We start from the raw sequence: 17474 nt of genomic DNA on the forward strand, positions 1-17474 counted from the left end.
CATGCAGGGTGCATTCGCACCTCCACAGATCTCCAGTATCAGCTCTTGATACTGGTAATGGCTTAAAAGGGCCACCACTTACGGGCTATTCATGCCCGTGCATCCTTTTGGGTGGCTTAATCTTCATCATCATCGCCTGGCGTTACTGGAGGGGTGTTTGGGGGGGGGGGGTGAATGTGGGCTGGGGGGATCCGAGAAGTATCTGGGGGGTGAATGGGGGTCTGAGGGGGGTGCTTGGGGGGCGAATGGGGGCTGGGCATCTAGGGAGGTAGGTAGGAAGGTCTGGGGGTAGGGCCTGGTTAGGTAGGTTTGGAGTAGGAAGGGAATACTGGGTCTGAAGATTAGGAAGGGTCTGAGAGGCATATAGAGGGGTTGAGAGTCAGATAGAGGTTGAGAGGTTAGGGGGAGAAGGATAGAGGGGGTAGGGGGGGGGGAGAGGGGCGGATGGAGCATAGATAGTGAGAGAGGGGGGGAGGTGTTATTAGTCAGGGGGAACTCAGGGTAGGAGTGGTCATTAGGGAAGAAGGGAGGGAAAAGGGAAATGGAGGAAGAGGTGTAGGGTCCCCCCATCCCCCAAGGGGGGACCATGTGCCCCCCCCCTCTCGCAAGGGTAGGGGGGTCACATGGCAGGAGAAGGAATGAGGAGGGGTGATGGCTGGGCAGGTTTTGGGGGTTGAGAGGATGAGGGCTGGGAGAGTTTTGGGGGTTGAGGGGATGAGGAGACCCTTGGAATGTGGGATGAAGCAGATGGATTTGAATGCGATGGTGTCAGGGGAGGTGTTGGGGAGATAAGAAGGAGGAGGGAGGGCTGATTTGGTCTGACGCTCAAATGGGAAGAGTTGTATCGTGGAGGTTTCCTCGCCTGTGGGCTATCTGTTCCTCTTTTGTCATGTATCTGTCAATATACATGTTGTAGTAGTTTTTGCTACCTCTGGGTAAGTGTTTGTGATGCAGTATGTAATCTTGCCAGATGTGTTCCAAAGTAATGAACATGTAACTATTGCAGGATGTGTTCAGAAACGGTAAACATATAACTATTGCAGGATGTGTTCAGAAGTTGTGTATTTCAGCCTGCCCACAGAGGTGCTGGAGCTGGTGTTCGCACATGTGCCTATAGTACATCTGTTGACTGTCGATGCAACTGTCTGCCGCTACTGGTACACAGTTATACTTAACCCTGCGGTGAGTAATGCAACCCTACAGTGAGTAATGCAACCCTGCAGTGAGTAGTAGAACCCTGCAGTGAGTAATTCAACCCTTCAGTTAGTAATAAAACATAATGTTGATATATATAATCGTTCACTGAGTAATACATTATAGTGGTAAGTAATATAAACCTACAGTGAGTAATACAACACTGAATTAAATATTACATAAATTGTGCATTGAAGTTTTCATGTTATGTAGGAAATGAATTTCGAAATTATATGTAAGTATGGAAAATTGCTGCATTCAGAATGTGAAATTTTCGTAATTAATGTAATGTTCGTACTGATACATTAATGTACATACGTAATGTACGTACTGTTATGTAATTACATAATGTCATACTGTTAATTCGTTTGTCTTAATTCTCTATTGAACTATTTCAGTTTATCCCCTGGAGAAAAATTCACCATAGACAGAAACTGGCGCCATGGAGAGTACCATCCAGCTTACCGCTCTTCCACACTTGCAGGAGTGACATGGTGCCAACCACTCACATCATGTCTACCCACTGTCAGCGCCACGGTTTTACTTCCGTGAGAGACTGTATCCCCAGTGTCATCAGGTAAGATAACACAACGATAGACTGTATCACCAGTATCATCAGGTAATATATCACCACGAGAGACTGAATCCCAAGTGTCATCAGGTAGGATAACACCATGAGAGACTGTATTACCAGTGTCATAAGGTAAGATAACACCATGATAGACTGTATCACCAGTGTTATCAGTTAAAATAACACCATGAGAAACTGTATCCCTAGTGTCATCAGGTAAGATAACATCACGAGAAGTTGTATTCCCAATTTCATCAGGTAAAATAACAGCATGTGAGACTATATCACCTGTGTTATCAGTTTAGATATGTTACGAACCCGGATCCAGCGTCCGAGCCTGGAGCAGTGACAAACACGCCATCTGTGGGTCAGCTCCCGAAACCCCCGCCAAACGAACGACGACACCTAGTGAGGACAGCGTGTACTGGCCTCGAGGACCAGTTTCCAGTCTGGTTCAGCGCTCAACACCGCCGCTCCTGACCTCTGGTGAGGTGGTGCTCCGACGACAGCGCCATCTATGGACTGGATACGTCAGGTGTTTGTGTCTGAGGCTGTAAGTGTGGTGTTTTAGTGTCCCTGTTATTGATGACGTGTCTGCTTACAGAGCCGACCTGGGACCACTGTGTTGAAGGTGGAGTCAGTCTACCCGAGGCAGCCAGTCTCCATACTGTGAAGTTTGCTGCAGCTGTTGTGACGTCGTCCCCCCGGAAGAACACTGTGGTGTGTTAAGCCTGCCAGTGGAGTGGCAGTGAAAGGATTTACCCGGGACCGACGGTTGGAGACGATAATCCACTGGGGTATTAAGGACAGGAGGGTGATTGATGATATCACACGAGACTCCTGTCTAGGGCGTACCCCTTTTGTCGTTCGTGGAGTGGCCGTACCAGCCTTGGTGGCTCAGTACCTGCCAGCAGACCTGCTGGACGTGTGGTTGACGGCCTCCACGATGGTGCCCCCAGTGGACCTGTGTTGTGGCTGACCTGTGGCCAGGGTAGGCTCGGCGTTCTCAGAGGACACGTCTTGAGGCCACGAAGAAAGCACCGCGGACTCAGCACCTAGCTTCTTGATCAAGAGTCTTCAGCAGAAGACTAGATTGTGCATAATCCCCTTGTTAAGTGTTAATACCCCTCCCCCTTGTGCACTCTTTTATTTTATATATTTAAATGGTGATGGTACTAATTATAATATTAAGTTCTTAGCTTTCTTTCCCTACTCCCTTTAAGTTACTTGCGTCACGGATCTCATCCCTTGATAGCCAATACTGGCTTGGGAACGGATACATATATCTTCCTCTAACAACATCAGAGTAAGGACCCCGTTGCGTCCCGAGAGGGCCCTAACAAGATAACACCATGATAGACTGAATCACCAGTTCCAGCAGGTGAGATAACACCATGAGAGACTATATCACCAGTGTCATCAAGTAGGATAATACCATGAAAGACTGTATAAGTAGTGTCATGATACAAAGTAGTGCCAAGATAACAGTAGTGGATACCAAGACTATAACAGTTCATTTTAGCTTTCTCATGGCAGGATTGTAGTCTGGGTCGTTTTAAGTTACGTGGTGACACACGGTCATAGTCCGGGCCCTTTTTAGTTACCCCTACAATGCACAGTTGTAACACAGGGCATTTTTAGTTACCTCGGTGATGCGCGGTTTCAGTCATCCCTAATTTTAGATGAGTGACATAATCAGCCAGTTTTAATCATCTTTCAAATAGTCCAGTTTTTGAAAATGTAAGGAAAATCAATGAAAATGGGATTTATAATAAATATTTATTATAAATCCCATTTCCATTGATTATTTATTTATACCCATTTTCAATTATTTATAATTAAATCATATTTTCAGTGATCGCATGTGTATTACCATTTTCAAAGATTGCTTGTTTATACCAAATACCTACTTATAGATTAGTTAAACCTGAAACATATTTATTCCCCCCCCCCTCCTTATGTCAAGTCAGTCATTAACTGACACTAAAAATTTAAATAAACTGCAGAAGGCCTCTCCACAAGAAGCAAGAAAAAAGCACAATGCTCTTTCGCCCTGTGCCCCTGTTACCTAGCAGTAAATAGGTACCTGGGAGTTAGTCAGCTGTCACGGGCTGCTTCCTGGGCTGCGTGTGTGTGGTGTGGAAAAAAGAATGAAAAAGAAATTAGTGGAAACAGTTTATTGACAGTTGAGAGGCGGGCCGAAAGAGCAGAGCTCAATCCCCGCAAGCAAAACTAGGTGAAACTAGATGAATACACACGCACACACACCAACGTCTCTCCGATTATTGAATAAATACCTAATTGATATCCCTTAGAATCATCCACTTTAATCATGCTACCTATATAAAATTCCAGACTGGCAGTAGGATGCGGCTTCTTAAAACTATCCTTATAAGAATTCCACAAAGCTTACTTAAATGGCCTTAGGAATTTTTTGGATGAAATAGATTGAAAAATCTATTGGGCTGGTCCTGGAGCGAGAGGTGAACATTGCAATGGGTGATGTTAAAAGGGAATTTCGATGTGGAATCAAATTATAACTTGCATACAAATATTATAAGAAAGCACAGGAACGTAGTACACAATACAAATTCAATAGATCGAATAATAATGACCCGAAATGGATAGTAAATGACCTGAAGAACCTTACAGGAAGAAAGAGAGCTTGTTACAAAAGGACTTAAAATAGAGAAGGCAGTTTAGAACAAGAATTCATTCCATTGGTTAGAAAAGTTTAAATAGAGATAAGAATGGCAAAAAGAGACCATGAAGTTCGTATTGCAGGGCACGCAAAAACAAATCCTACAGGGTTTTATCAGTTATATCAAATAAAGATTAGGGAAAGGATAGATCCTTTGGTGAGGTTCTTCAGTTATATCTTGCTCTGGTTAGGCCCCATTTAGATTATGGAACTCAGTTTTGGTCGCCGTACTATAGAATGGATATAAATTCACTTGAACGTGTCCAGCGTAGGATGACTAAGTTAATTCCCCAAATTAGAAATCTTTCATATGAAGAAAGATTAACAAAGCTTAAGTTGCAATTACTGGAAAGGCGAAGAGTTAGGGGTGACATAATAGAGGTTTACAAGTGGATGAATGGACACAACAAAGGGGATATTAATGGGCTATTAAAAGTATCAACACAAGACAGAACACGAAACAATGGGTATTAATTGGATAAATTTAGATTTAGGAAAGACTTGGGTAAATACTGGTTCGGTAACAGGGTTGTTGATTTGTGGAACCAATTACCGTGTAACGTGGTGGAGGTGGGGTCCCTCGAATGTTTCAAGCGCGGGTTGGACATGTATATGAGTGGGATTGGGTGTTTTTTTGGTTTTATAGTAAATTATCAATTGTATTTTCTTATTTTTGTTTGTTGGGCTAACGTTCCTATCAAAAATAACTCTCAGGACTCTTTCCTCTGTTTTATGAGCCTTCGAAAAGAAGTTCCTGTAAAATAGTCTAATAGGTGGTACAAGTGTTGTGTTTGACTCTTCAGAGGTTGCATGGTGTTTCACTTTTCTTTTTATGACGTCTTCAGCAAAACCGTTAGAGTAGCCATTGTTGACTAGGACCTGCCTTACCCTACAGAGTTCTTCATCGACTTCACCTTCCATCTTGAGCTGTGGCTGAGAGCACAGTCGAAGTAATCATTGACAACACTTCTCTTGTATCTGTCTGGGCAGTCACTATTGGCACTGAGGAACATTTCTGTTAGTTTCCTTAGTGTAGACTGCAGTGTGGAAGCCTGTTCTCATTTCCATGGCTGTTACATCTAGGAAGGGTAGCGTCCCATGATACTCCATCTCGTACGTGAAACTCAATACAGAATTCTTCTCGAATGCCTCCTTCATTCAATGCAGGAACCTGATGTCAGAGGTCTGCAGCAGCTGAAGGAGGCTTTCGAGCAGAATTCTGTGTTGAGTTTCATGTAGGAGAGGGAGAATGCTGGGAAGCTGCCCTTTCTAGATGTAACAGATGTAGATGTAAGAGACAACATTAGCAGCATGATAGAGCATCACTAACCTTGTTGTGGATATTGGAGGATGACGGGCAGCAGGCAGGTGCCAGAAGAAAGGGTAAAGGATCACTAACAGTATTGTGAATATTGCAGGATGATGGGAAGCAGGCAGGGGCCAGGAGCTGGAGCAGCCACCAAGTTGGTCCTTGAGAGACACAGACTGTACACCTTGGCAAGTGATACTCTGGAGAACATGGAGGAGGCGCTCATGCCCAGACCCTTCAACCTATGGCACGTCGCTACCCTCATTGTGTTCCGTAGGTGTTCCATGCTCATGTTCTCCTCTCATTGTATTTATTTTCCTGCCTCGCTCCTGTTCTCCTCCAATTGGTCCTGTTCTCTTTCCTCCTCCTTCCCAAGTCTGCAGTTCTCCTCTAGTTGTTCGTGTTCTCCTCACTTTTATCCTGTTCTTCCATAGCTCGTGTTCACCTTCAATTGCTCATGTTTTTCTCCCCTTTCTCCTGTTCTCCTTCCCTTCCTTCTGTTCTCCCTCCCACTATGTCCTGCTCTCCTTCCCTTCTGTTCTCCTCCAACTGTTATTCTTCTCCTATGCTATTGCTATACTCCACCTGTTCCTGTTCCACTCCCATTTTTTCTGTTTTAGCTGTTCTGTTCAATATCCATTGCTTCCGTTCTCCTTCCCTTGCTTCTGATTTCCTCCCTTAGCTTCTGTTCTCCTCTCCTTTCTTCTGTTGTCCTTTTCTTTCTCCCGTTCTCGTACTAATACTGTTCTCCTCCTTTGCTCTTGTTCATCTCTCATTGCCCTCCTCTCAGCTCACCTTCTCGTTGTCCTGATCCTGTTCTCCTTCCCTGGCTCCGGATTTCCTACATTTCCTCTTGTTCTCCTCCCGTTGCCCCAGTTCTAGTTGTTCCGTTTCTGTTCTATTTCCCTTGCATCTGTTTTCCTCCCCTTGCTTCTGTTCTCCTCCCCATTCTCCAGTTCGCCTTTCCTTTCTGCAGTTCTCCTCCTCTTCTTCCGGTTCTCGTCCCACTGATACTGTACTCTTCCTCTTGCTCTTGTTCACCTCTCATTGCCAAAGTTCCCTTTGATCCGATCCTGTTCTCCTTCTCTTGATCCGGCTTTCCTCCATTTCCTCTTGGTCTTCACCCCCTAGCTCGTGTTTTAATCCCATAGATCGTGTTCCCCTCCCCTTGATCGTGTTCTCCTGCCCTTAGCTCGCGTTCTCATCCCATTGATCGTGTTATCCTTACCTTGATTGTGGATTGTGGTACCCATTATAATTATGATCAAATTTATTCATTTGATATATCACGGAATAGTGATTTCTGTATGTATCGAACTGAGTTAGGTTGAGTATAAATAGGTGTCACGTATGGGCCAAGTAGGAAGATGCCTTTTTTTATTGTTTTTAGATAGCCAATACTTTCCACAGCCAGGCTGTTTACTCATCCTTGCTGATAAGCAACAATAAATGTTATACAGGTGGAAATGGTAATTGAATATCGACAAGGAAATATACTCCATAATTCACCTATTCCGTATAATGTGAGGGAAGTGTATTAGCAATGATTTGATGTTGGCAGTGTCGGAGGACGTGTGGGACGTGGAGGGGGCGGTCCACCTGCTGCTTCACTCTCACTCTCCCCTCACTTATGTTGATGTCACAGAGGCCTTCTACTGCTTAGCTTCCCTTCTGATTTACTGCACAGATCACTTCTGTTTTCCAACAAGGTGAGTTAACTATTATTATTATGTTCGGGTCATTCTTGTGGTGAGAAGTTTCACGATAAAAAGTATAAATGATCACAATAGTAGCAACAATAGTAATCTCATCTGGATAATATATAAGAAACGTTATATAGATGCAATGAGGTTTGTCGAATTGCCCCTTTAAAAGAATGTCGGATAGCAAGGTGACCCTCACGAACTTGGTGGTATGGGACCAGAAGAGTCTCTGTAATTCCACTATTATGTGACCTTTGTAATCAAAATACAAAAAAGAGAGATGTCTGTCCAATGTCAAAGGCAATACGCTTGCATAGCCTCACCCAGTTTTGTAAAGTGATTACCGAGGTGTATTTGTCCAACACAGTCGGATTGGGTCTGCTTTATTATCTAACTATAAAGTGGTCGGCTCCCATTGTCACCACCATCAAGTTGGTGGAAACTCTGGCACTATATTAATGACGTAAAATATTCAATTCCCAGGCATGTTTCCAGGTTGTGTTGACATAGGGTGGGATCCAGCACGGATGTATCGACATTAGATTAATGATGCCCGTCTTACCAAGCACTTGGTTGATCCGGGTACCAGGTTGATCTGGGCACTTGATCGATCCGGGCACCAGGTTGATCTAGGTGCTGGTTTGATTAGGGAACTGGGCTAATTTGGGTACTAGGTTGATATCGGAATTGGGTTGATATGAGCAATGGGTTGATATGGGCATTGAGTTACTCTGAGCACTGGGTTGATCTGGGCACTGGGCTGATCTGGGGTCTTGGGTTGATCTTGGCACTGGATTGTCTTGGCACTGGGTTGTCTTAGCATTGGGTTAGTCTGGAAACCAGGATGATCTGAGCACTGTGTTGATCTGGGTACTGAGTTAGACTGGGAACCGGGATGATCTGAGCACTGTGTTGATCTGGTCACTGGGTTAGTCTGGGAACCGGGATGATCTGGGCACTGGGTAGATCTGCGTACTTGGTTAGTGTCAAAGAAACCTGAAGTACAATGTGTAGTGTCACAGTAATCTGACGTACGAAGAGTAGCGTCACAGTGACCTGACGAACCAATGACCTATCACACAACGTCAGGTGTCAGAGTGACCTGATGCACCCAGTGTAGCGTCACAGTTACCTGACAAATTGTCGTTTCACAATGACCTGACGTTCCAGGTGTTGCGTCACATTGACCTGACGTACCAAGTGTAGCGTCACAGTTACCTGACGTTCGAAGTGTAGCGTCACAGTGACCTGACGTACCAATGTAATGTCACAATGACCTGACGTACCAAGCGTAGTGTCACAATGACCTGACGTACCAAGTGTAGTGTCACAATGACCTGACGTACCAAGTGTAGTGTCACAATGACCTGACGTACCAAGTGTAGTGTCACTATGACATGACGTACCAAGTGTAGCGTCACAGTGACCTGACGTACCAAGTGTAGTGTCACAATGACCTGACGTACCAAGTGTAGTGTCACAATGACATGACGTACCAAGTGTAGTGTCACAATGACATGACGTACCAAGTGTAGCGTCAGTGACCTGACGTACCATGTGTAGCGTCACAATGGCCTTATGTACCAATGTAGTGTCACAATGACCTGACGTACCAAGTGTTGCGTCACAATGACCTAACGTACTAATTGTTGCGTCACAATGACCTGACGTACCAATTGTTGCGTCAAAATGATCTGACGTACCAAGTGTAGCGTCAAAGTGACCTCAAGTTCGAAGTGTAGCGTCACATATACCTGATGTACCAAGTGTTGCGTCAAAATAACCAGACGTACGAAGTGTAGCGTCAGTTACCTGACGTACAGAGTGTAACATCAGAACGACCTGACGTACAGAGTGTAACATCAGAACGACCTGACGTGTCAAGTTGAGCGTCACAGAAATCTGACGTAACAGATGGAATAAGTTGTAACAGGTCCGGACTTGGGACAGTTCTAACAGGTTGAGTGTCCGACAAAGTAGAGTCTAGGGACTTTTGTAACAAGTAGCGTCATAGCAGTGAGTCTTCCACATTGGTGTGAACATCAGATGGTGTTTTATCAAGAAGTAGAAAGAGGGTTAATAATTAATCAATTTTAGTAATTATAGTTAATTTAAGTTCGTTCAAGGGAAATATTTTTATGATGTTTACAGTCCAGAGACTGATGTTTTAAGAAGAATTCACGATATTATTAGCTGGTGAGGCTAATGGAGACATATTGCAATGATTTCCTCGTGTTCTTCTGAGGGAAAAATCCATGGCAATCTCGTTTTCTTTGAGTTATCTTGTTAGTAGTAAATAAACAGGAAGAATATTTGTCAAATGTATTGAAAGTTAATAAATGGGGTTGTTTTTCCGATAAGTACCACCACCTGGAGTATTAAACTCTACCTCTATGATAACTTACAGGTACTACAACCTAGTGTATTAGACGCTACCGCTATGATAGCCTTACAGGTACTAACTTCTGTATGGTGTATTATACACTACCTCTTTGATAACATTACAAGTACTACCACCTAGTGCATTATGCACTACCACTATGAAAAGCCATACAGGTTCCACCACCAGGTGTATTATTCTCTTTCACTATGATAACCTTAGAGCTACTTCAACCTGTTGTATTATACAATTTCTCTATGATAATCTTAGAGGAACTACCACATGGTGTATTATATACTACTTCTATGATTTACTGACAGGTACTACTACATGGTGAATTATACACTACACCTGTATGAGAACAGATGGAGAACTGCAGGAATAAATTATCACGAAGACCTACAGCAGGTGATTGGGGGTCAACAGCTGCAGCAGGTGTCTGTGGGTCAACAGTGGCAGCAGGTGTCTGAGGGTCACCTGCTCCAGCAGGTGCCTGTGGGTCAACAGCTGCAGCAGGTGTCTGTGGGTCAACAGCTGCAGCAGGTGTCTGAGGGTCACCAGCTCCAGCAGGTGTCTGTGGGCCAACAGTTCCAGCAGGTGCCTGTGGGTCAACAGAGGCAGCAGGTGTCTGAGGGTCAACAGCAGCAGCAGGTGTCAGAGGATCAACAGCGGCAGCAGGTGTCTGTGGGTCAACAGCTCCAGCAGGTGTCTGTGGGTCAACAGCAGCAGCAGGTGCCTGTGGGTCAAAAGCGGCAGCGGGTGTCTGAGGGTCAACAGCGGCAGCAGGTGTCTGTGGGTCAACAGTGGCAGCAGGTGTCTGTGGGTCAACAGCGGCAGCAGGTGTCTGTGGGTCAACAGCGGCAGGTGTCTGAGGGTCAACAGCGGCAGCAGGTGTCTGTGGGTCAACAGTGGCAGCAGGTGTCTGAGGGTCAACAGCGGCAGCAGGTGTCTGAGGGTCAACAGTGGCAGCAGGTGTCTGAGGGTCAACAGGGGCAGCAGGTGTATGTGGGTCAACAGTGGCAGCAGGTGTCTGTGGGTCAACAGGGGCAGCAGGTGTCTGTGGGTCAACAGCGGCAGCGGGTGTCTGTGGGTCAACAGCGGCAGCAGGTGTCTGTGGGTCAACAGCGGCAGCAGGTGGCGTTGGGTCAACAGCTGCAGCAGGTGTCTGTGGGTCAACAGCGGCAGCAGGTGGCGTCAGGTCAACATAGAACACAGAAGGTCATCCACAGCGAGACTCTTCATCTTACTCAAGAACAACTAAGAATCATCAATCATAAAATAAAAGCTAATCATGTAAGTAACGTCCTTTAGTTTGCACTTTCTGCCAGTAATGTAAGTAACGTAACAATGTGTGTGTACTTACTGAAGACAGTCATGTAAGTAACGCCATAATATATGTACTTACAGCCAGTCATGTAAGTAACGTCACTACGTGTGCACTTACAAAAGCCATTCAAGTAAGTAGCATCATTCCGTGTGTACTTAGATCCATTCATGTAAGTAACTTCGCAATGAGTGTTCCTACAGCTAGTCATGTAAGTAACTTCGCAATGTGTGTTTTTACTGTCGGTCATATAAGTAACGTTACTACTTGTGAACTTACAGAAGACAGTCATATAAGTAACGTCACTACGTGTGTACTTACAGTAAACACCGGGTTTTACAGTACCGGGTTGAGAAGAATGTTATAATTGTTGTCCAGATTGTGAAGAATGATATAATTCAAGCAGGTAATGTTGACCAGACCACACACTAGAAGTTGAAGGGACGACGACGTTTCGGTCCGTCCTGGACCATTCTCAAGTCGATTGAGAATGGTCCAGGACGGACCGAAACGTCGTCGTCCCTTCAACTTCTAGTGTGTGGTCTGGTCAACATACTTCAGCCACGTTATTGACTCATCGCCTGCAAGCAGGTAATATTATAATCAAGCAGATAATTGTTGTCAGGTTGTGAATGATGCTAAAATAATTGTCATGTTGTGAATGATGTCATAATTGTTGTCCAGGTTTCAATGGATGTTATATTTCCCGTCCATGTTGTGAATGATTGTATTATTGTTGTCAAGGTTGTGAATGATGATATAATAATTGCCTGAACTTTGAGGATGTTATAATTGTTGTAAGGCTGTGAATTATGTTATAACTGGTGGTTCAGGTTATGAATTATATTTTTAATTTGTTGTCTAGGGTCTGACACCTAGAATAATAGATATGCTAATTGTCAATGACATTAAAGATGGTTGTCCAGTTTGTGAATAATGTTATAATTATTGTCCAGGTTGTGAAGATCGACGCCTTTGCAGGAGCAGGCAAGACTACAACCCTGCGGAGGTTGTGCCAAGAGCGACCACACACAAGGTTTCTCCTGCTTGTCCCCACTAAGTCACTCGAAGAACAATGTTCACAAACATTCCCCATCAATGTTACGGTGAACACTGCTCAGTCTATGGCTTTAGCACAAATTGGAACAAAGTAAGTTGAGCATGCTGGTTACAATCATACTATTTGGCTATCCGGTGGCTACATTCACACTACAGGGTGCATGGTGGCTACAATCACACTACAGGGCTGTGTGGTGGCTACATTCACACTACAGGGTGCCTGGTGGCTACTCACATTACAAGGCAGCCTGGTGGCTACACTCACACTACAGGGCTGCCTGGTGGCTATGCGCACATTATAGGGCTGCCTGGTGGTTACACTCACACTATAGGGCTGCCTGGTGGCTACACGCACAGTATTGGGCTGCCTGGTGGCTACACTTACACTATAGGGCAGCCTGGCGGCTACACTCACACTATAGTGCTGCCTGGTGGCTACACTCACACTATAGTGCTGCCTGGTAGCTACACTCACACTATAGGGGCTGCCTGGTAGCTACACTCACACTATAGGGCTGCCTGGTGGTTACACTCACACTATAGGGCTGCCTGGTGGCTACACTCACACTATAGGGCTACCTGGTGGCTAAACTCACACTATAGTGCTGCCTGTTGGCTACACTCTCACTGCAGGGCTGCCTGGTGGCCACACTCACACTACAGGGCTGCCTGGTGGCCACACTCACATTACAGGGCTGCCGGGTGGCTACACTCACATTACAGGACTGCCTGGTGGTTACAATCACACTATTGGGCTGCCTGGTGGCTACACTCACATTACAGGGCTGCCTGGTTGCTGCACTCATACTATAGGGCTGCCTGGTGGCTACACCCACACTATAGGGCTGCCTGGCGGCTACACTCACATTACAGGGATGCCTGGTGGTTACACTCACACTATAGGGCTGCCTGGTGGTTACGCTCACACTATAGGGCTGCCTGGCAGCTTCACTCACACTATAGGGCTGCCTGGTGGCTACACGCACACTAGAGCCTCAAACTAAAGCTCTGGTGCTGGTGTAAGATTATCTGAACCTCACACTTGGCAGTGTTGTTGTCGCGTGCTTGATCTTAACTCCGTCTCTCTTCTTGGCCTTGGAAATGTAATAGTCATATACGAACCTGACTGATCTACAGTTGATGGCAGTTGTACTAAAGCAACTTCCTGCTGTTCTCCAGGTTCATGAGGAAACTATTCGCCCGCACCAGTCTTCATCAATGTGATGGACAAAACAAATACATCTTAATATTTCAAGAAATCTGACATTTCAGTGTTTGGATTAGGGATTTCAAAAGAGCAACAAATCTTTATGGTTGGTTTGGAAGAAATTATTATTCAATAATGTTTTGTTCTTTTGTTTTTCAGGTTTTCGTCAATTAATAAATTGGAGGACACATTTGGTCTGATTGATATATCTAAGTTCATCGACTTATGTAACCAGTCAAAAACCAGGTAAGACCAGCAAAGGCAATGAACAGTAGGATGTGTTGAAATATGGTCACTAAATTACTACATTATTTTCTCAATGTCTAATTTAAATGTCATCACAAACATTAGAGAATTGATGTGTGAAAGTCTGGTATAATATTATGTTTCATGTTGATCATTTAAGTCATTGGACACTTAACTCCCTTGGAATTAATTATCTGTATGTATGACAGCTATCTGTATAGCTTATGAGTGAAACACTGCCTCTCCTGTATGTATAGTAGCTGATTGTACAGCTTAATAGGGACACACGTACTGTTTGTCCTACATGAATGACAGCTGCTATTACAGCTTAATAGTGGCACACTGTATATCTTGCATATACAGCTTAACGATATACTGCATGTATGACAGCTTCACAGTGACACACTGCATGTCCGGCATGTATGATAGCTGCTTGTACGGCTTAACAGTGACACACTGTATGTCCTGTTTGTATGACACCTGCTTGTACGGCTTAACAGTGACACACTGTATGTCCTGCACTTATGACACCTGCTTGTACGGCTTAGCAGTGATACACTGCATGTCGAGCATGTATGGCAGCTGCATGTACAGCTTAACAGTTATACACTGCATTTCCTGCATTTATGACATCTACTGTCATACATGCAGGGAATCACTGCATGTCCAGCATGTATGATACCTGCTTTTACGGCTTAACAGTGACACTGTATGTTCTGCATGAATAACAGCTGCTTGTACGGCCTAACTGTGATACACTGCATGTCCAGCATGTATGACAGCTGCTTGTACAGCTTAATAGTGACACACAACATGTATAGCTGGAAAAACCCTTTCCAGCTATACAACCGGTATAGCTGGAAAAACCAGCTATACAACCGGTATAGCTGGAAAAACCCTTTAGGATTTGTCTTCGCTTGCTCTGCTATGCGAACTTCAAAGTTTCTTTTTGCTTTCTTTATCTCTTTTTTAGTATTTCTAACCAGTTGTACGAATTCCTGTTCTAAACTGACTTCCCAATTCTTAATCCTTTTTGTACCACGCTCTCTTTTTACCTATAAGGTTCCTCAGATCCTTTGTTATCCACTTTGGATTATTAGTATTCGATCTATTCAATTTATATGGTATACTACATTCCTGGGCTTTGCTTAGAATATTTTTAAATAGGTTATATATTTTGAATCCACATCGAAAACCCATTTTACGTCACCTATCGCTGGGTTCACGTCTTGCTCCAAGACAGGCCCACACCCTATTCCCAAGACTTTCCAATCTATTTGACCCAAAAAATTTCTTAGGCTATTGAAATCAGCTTTTCGAAAGTCAGGCACTAACAGAATTTTCTCCTACAGATATATTCCATTCAATGCTAAACCTGATTTCTTCATGATCACTGTTCCCTAGCTCACTCCCTATTTCGATGTCCTTAATTTGTGTTTCCCTGTTAGTTTACACTAAATCTAAAATATTATTTCCCCGCGTTGGTTCCTTAATGTGTTGCGCAAGAAAGTAATCGTCAATTAATTCTAGAAAATCTTCTGCTTCATTATTCCCTGTTTTGTTTAACCAGTTTATTCCACTAAAATTAGTCACCCATGACATAAATACTGTTAGATATAGATGCTCTAGATATTTCATCCCATAGATGCTTTGCTTCCATTCTGTCTAAATTTGGTGGCCTATATATAACTCCTATTATAATATTATTTGCTTTTTCGTTTAATTCCATCCAAATAGTTTCTGTATGTGGCTCAGTTTTGAAAACTTTCTTTGAGACTACATTTCAAATTGTCCCTAACATATATGGCTACTCCCCTCCTCGTCTAATATATCTATCTTTGTGAAATAGTTTTAATACATTTATTTGATATTCACAATCTTTAGCACAAAACGTTCTATCCAAATATCATATCTGGGAATCTCCCACAACTAAAGTTCGCTTAGGTACTTCCTTTACTCTCTGGGGGGCCTGCGCTTCATTGCTTTCCCTTTCGCGTGATCTGCAGTCTCACCACAGCACTCGTCCTCCAATATGACAAATGAATTAGAAGTTCTTAGGGTGTCTGTAGGCGGCTTTATCAAAGTCTTCTTCTTCCCCTGAACTTTACAACTTTCCAAGACGAGATCTTTTTACTACTGGTCTCCTTCGTTTCTTCTTGTTGTCGTTTCAGCTGTAGTACCTCCTCCCGTAAAGAGTCCAACTCTGTCTTCAGGGCTCCAACTAGTCATCAGGTCCCTCACTATAACTTCCATATTGCTATGATAATATAACTACACACAGGAGCTCCGGCTAACACACCCTCTCACCCTTACACAACTAGTGTATTATACCACTAGGGTATAATACTATATATACCACTATACCACAAAACCAAGATAATACTAAACTCGTTTTTTAGACCACTAGCGTATTTCACCACTGGTTTATTACAAAAGTAGGTTTTAAACTACTAGGTTATTAAGCAAATAGATTATTACACCACTAGGGTATTACACCACAAGGTTACTACACCAGCAGCATTTTACACCAATAGATTATTACACCACTAGGTTGAACAAATCCATTCTGCTCGGGTGCAGGGGGGGGGGGATTGTGTAAAAGCCTGGTTTGTGCCTCGGAAAGGCTACGGGATCCAGTAAGTTCAGTACAACTTCGGTTTCAACCCATTTTACCCTGTCGTAGCTCAGTCGATTAAGGCAGTGTCTGGGATGCTCCCAGACGCAGGTTCGAATCCTCGTCACTGCCCTTGTGGATTTGTTCATTTGATGCATCACGTTAGTGTGATCTCTGTGTGTGACCACTAGGTTATTACTCTACATGATTCTTACACCACTAGGTTATTACTCTACATGGTTCTTACTCCACTAGGCTATTTCTCTACATGGTTCTTACACCACTAGGCTATTACTCTACATGGTTCTTACACCACTAGGCTATTACTCTACATGGTTCTTACACCACTAGGCTATTACTCTACATGGTTCTTACACCACTAGGTTATTTCATCACTATGCTATTACACAACTAGCTTATTACGCCAATTGGTTATTATGCCACTAGGTTATTACACTTCCAGCTTACTACACCTCTTGGCTATTAAACCACTAGGTTATTTCATCACTATGCTATTACACAACTAGCTTATTACGCCAATTATTATGCCACTAGGTTATTACACTTCCAGCTTACTACACCTCTTGGCTATTACACCACTAGGTTACTACTCAATTAGGTTATTGTACTTCGAGGTTAGTACATTAATAGGTTATTAATCCAATAGGTTATTACTAATCTAGGTTATTATACCACCAGCTTATTTCACCACTACTCCATTTGGTTATTACACCTCAAGGTTATTACTCCACTAAATTATTACAATACTAGATTATTTCACCACTAGGATATTACACCATTATGTTATTACTCCACAAGGTTATTACACCAAAAGATTATTACACTACTAGCTTATTACACCTCTTGGGTATTTTTCCGCAAGGTTCTTACACCACTAGGGTTATTACCCAACTAGTGCATTATACCACTAGGGAATTACAAAACCAAGTTAATACTAAACTCGGTTTTTAGACCACTAGGGTATTTCACCACTAGGTTATTACACCACAAGGTTGTCTCACTACTAGTATATTTCATTACTTGTTTATTACACAGCTAGGTTTTTAAAGCACTAGGATTTTATTTAAAATATTATAAATTATATATAACTATTAAGCCACTATATTATTACACCACTAGGTTATTACACAATCATAATATTACAT

At 43.4% G+C, this 17474-nt stretch overlaps 1 protein-coding gene across 1 annotated transcript in view; it reads left to right on the plus strand.

The window, feature by feature from the left end:
- Positions 1 to 1044: 1044 nt before the first annotated feature.
- Positions 1045 to 17474, plus strand: part of LOC138360311 (F-box DNA helicase 1-like) — a 32095-nt gene continuing 15665 nt past the window's right edge. The window contains exons 1-8 of the mRNA XM_069320231.1: positions 1045 to 1182; positions 1593 to 1771; positions 5885 to 6048; positions 7337 to 7484; positions 10179 to 10299; positions 10984 to 11151; positions 12139 to 12332; positions 13608 to 13694. Coding sequence (XP_069176332.1) covers positions 1045 to 1182; positions 1593 to 1771; positions 5885 to 6048; positions 7337 to 7484; positions 10179 to 10299; positions 10984 to 11151; positions 12139 to 12332; positions 13608 to 13694 — 1199 coding nt within the window. The remainder of the gene's footprint in view (positions 1183 to 1592; positions 1772 to 5884; positions 6049 to 7336; positions 7485 to 10178; positions 10300 to 10983; positions 11152 to 12138; positions 12333 to 13607; positions 13695 to 17474) is intronic.

Source organism: Procambarus clarkii, chromosome 8 (assembly GCF_040958095.1).
Source record: "Procambarus clarkii isolate CNS0578487 chromosome 8, FALCON_Pclarkii_2.0, whole genome shotgun sequence".
NCBI classification, from domain to species: domain Eukaryota; kingdom Metazoa; phylum Arthropoda; class Malacostraca; order Decapoda; family Cambaridae; genus Procambarus; species Procambarus clarkii.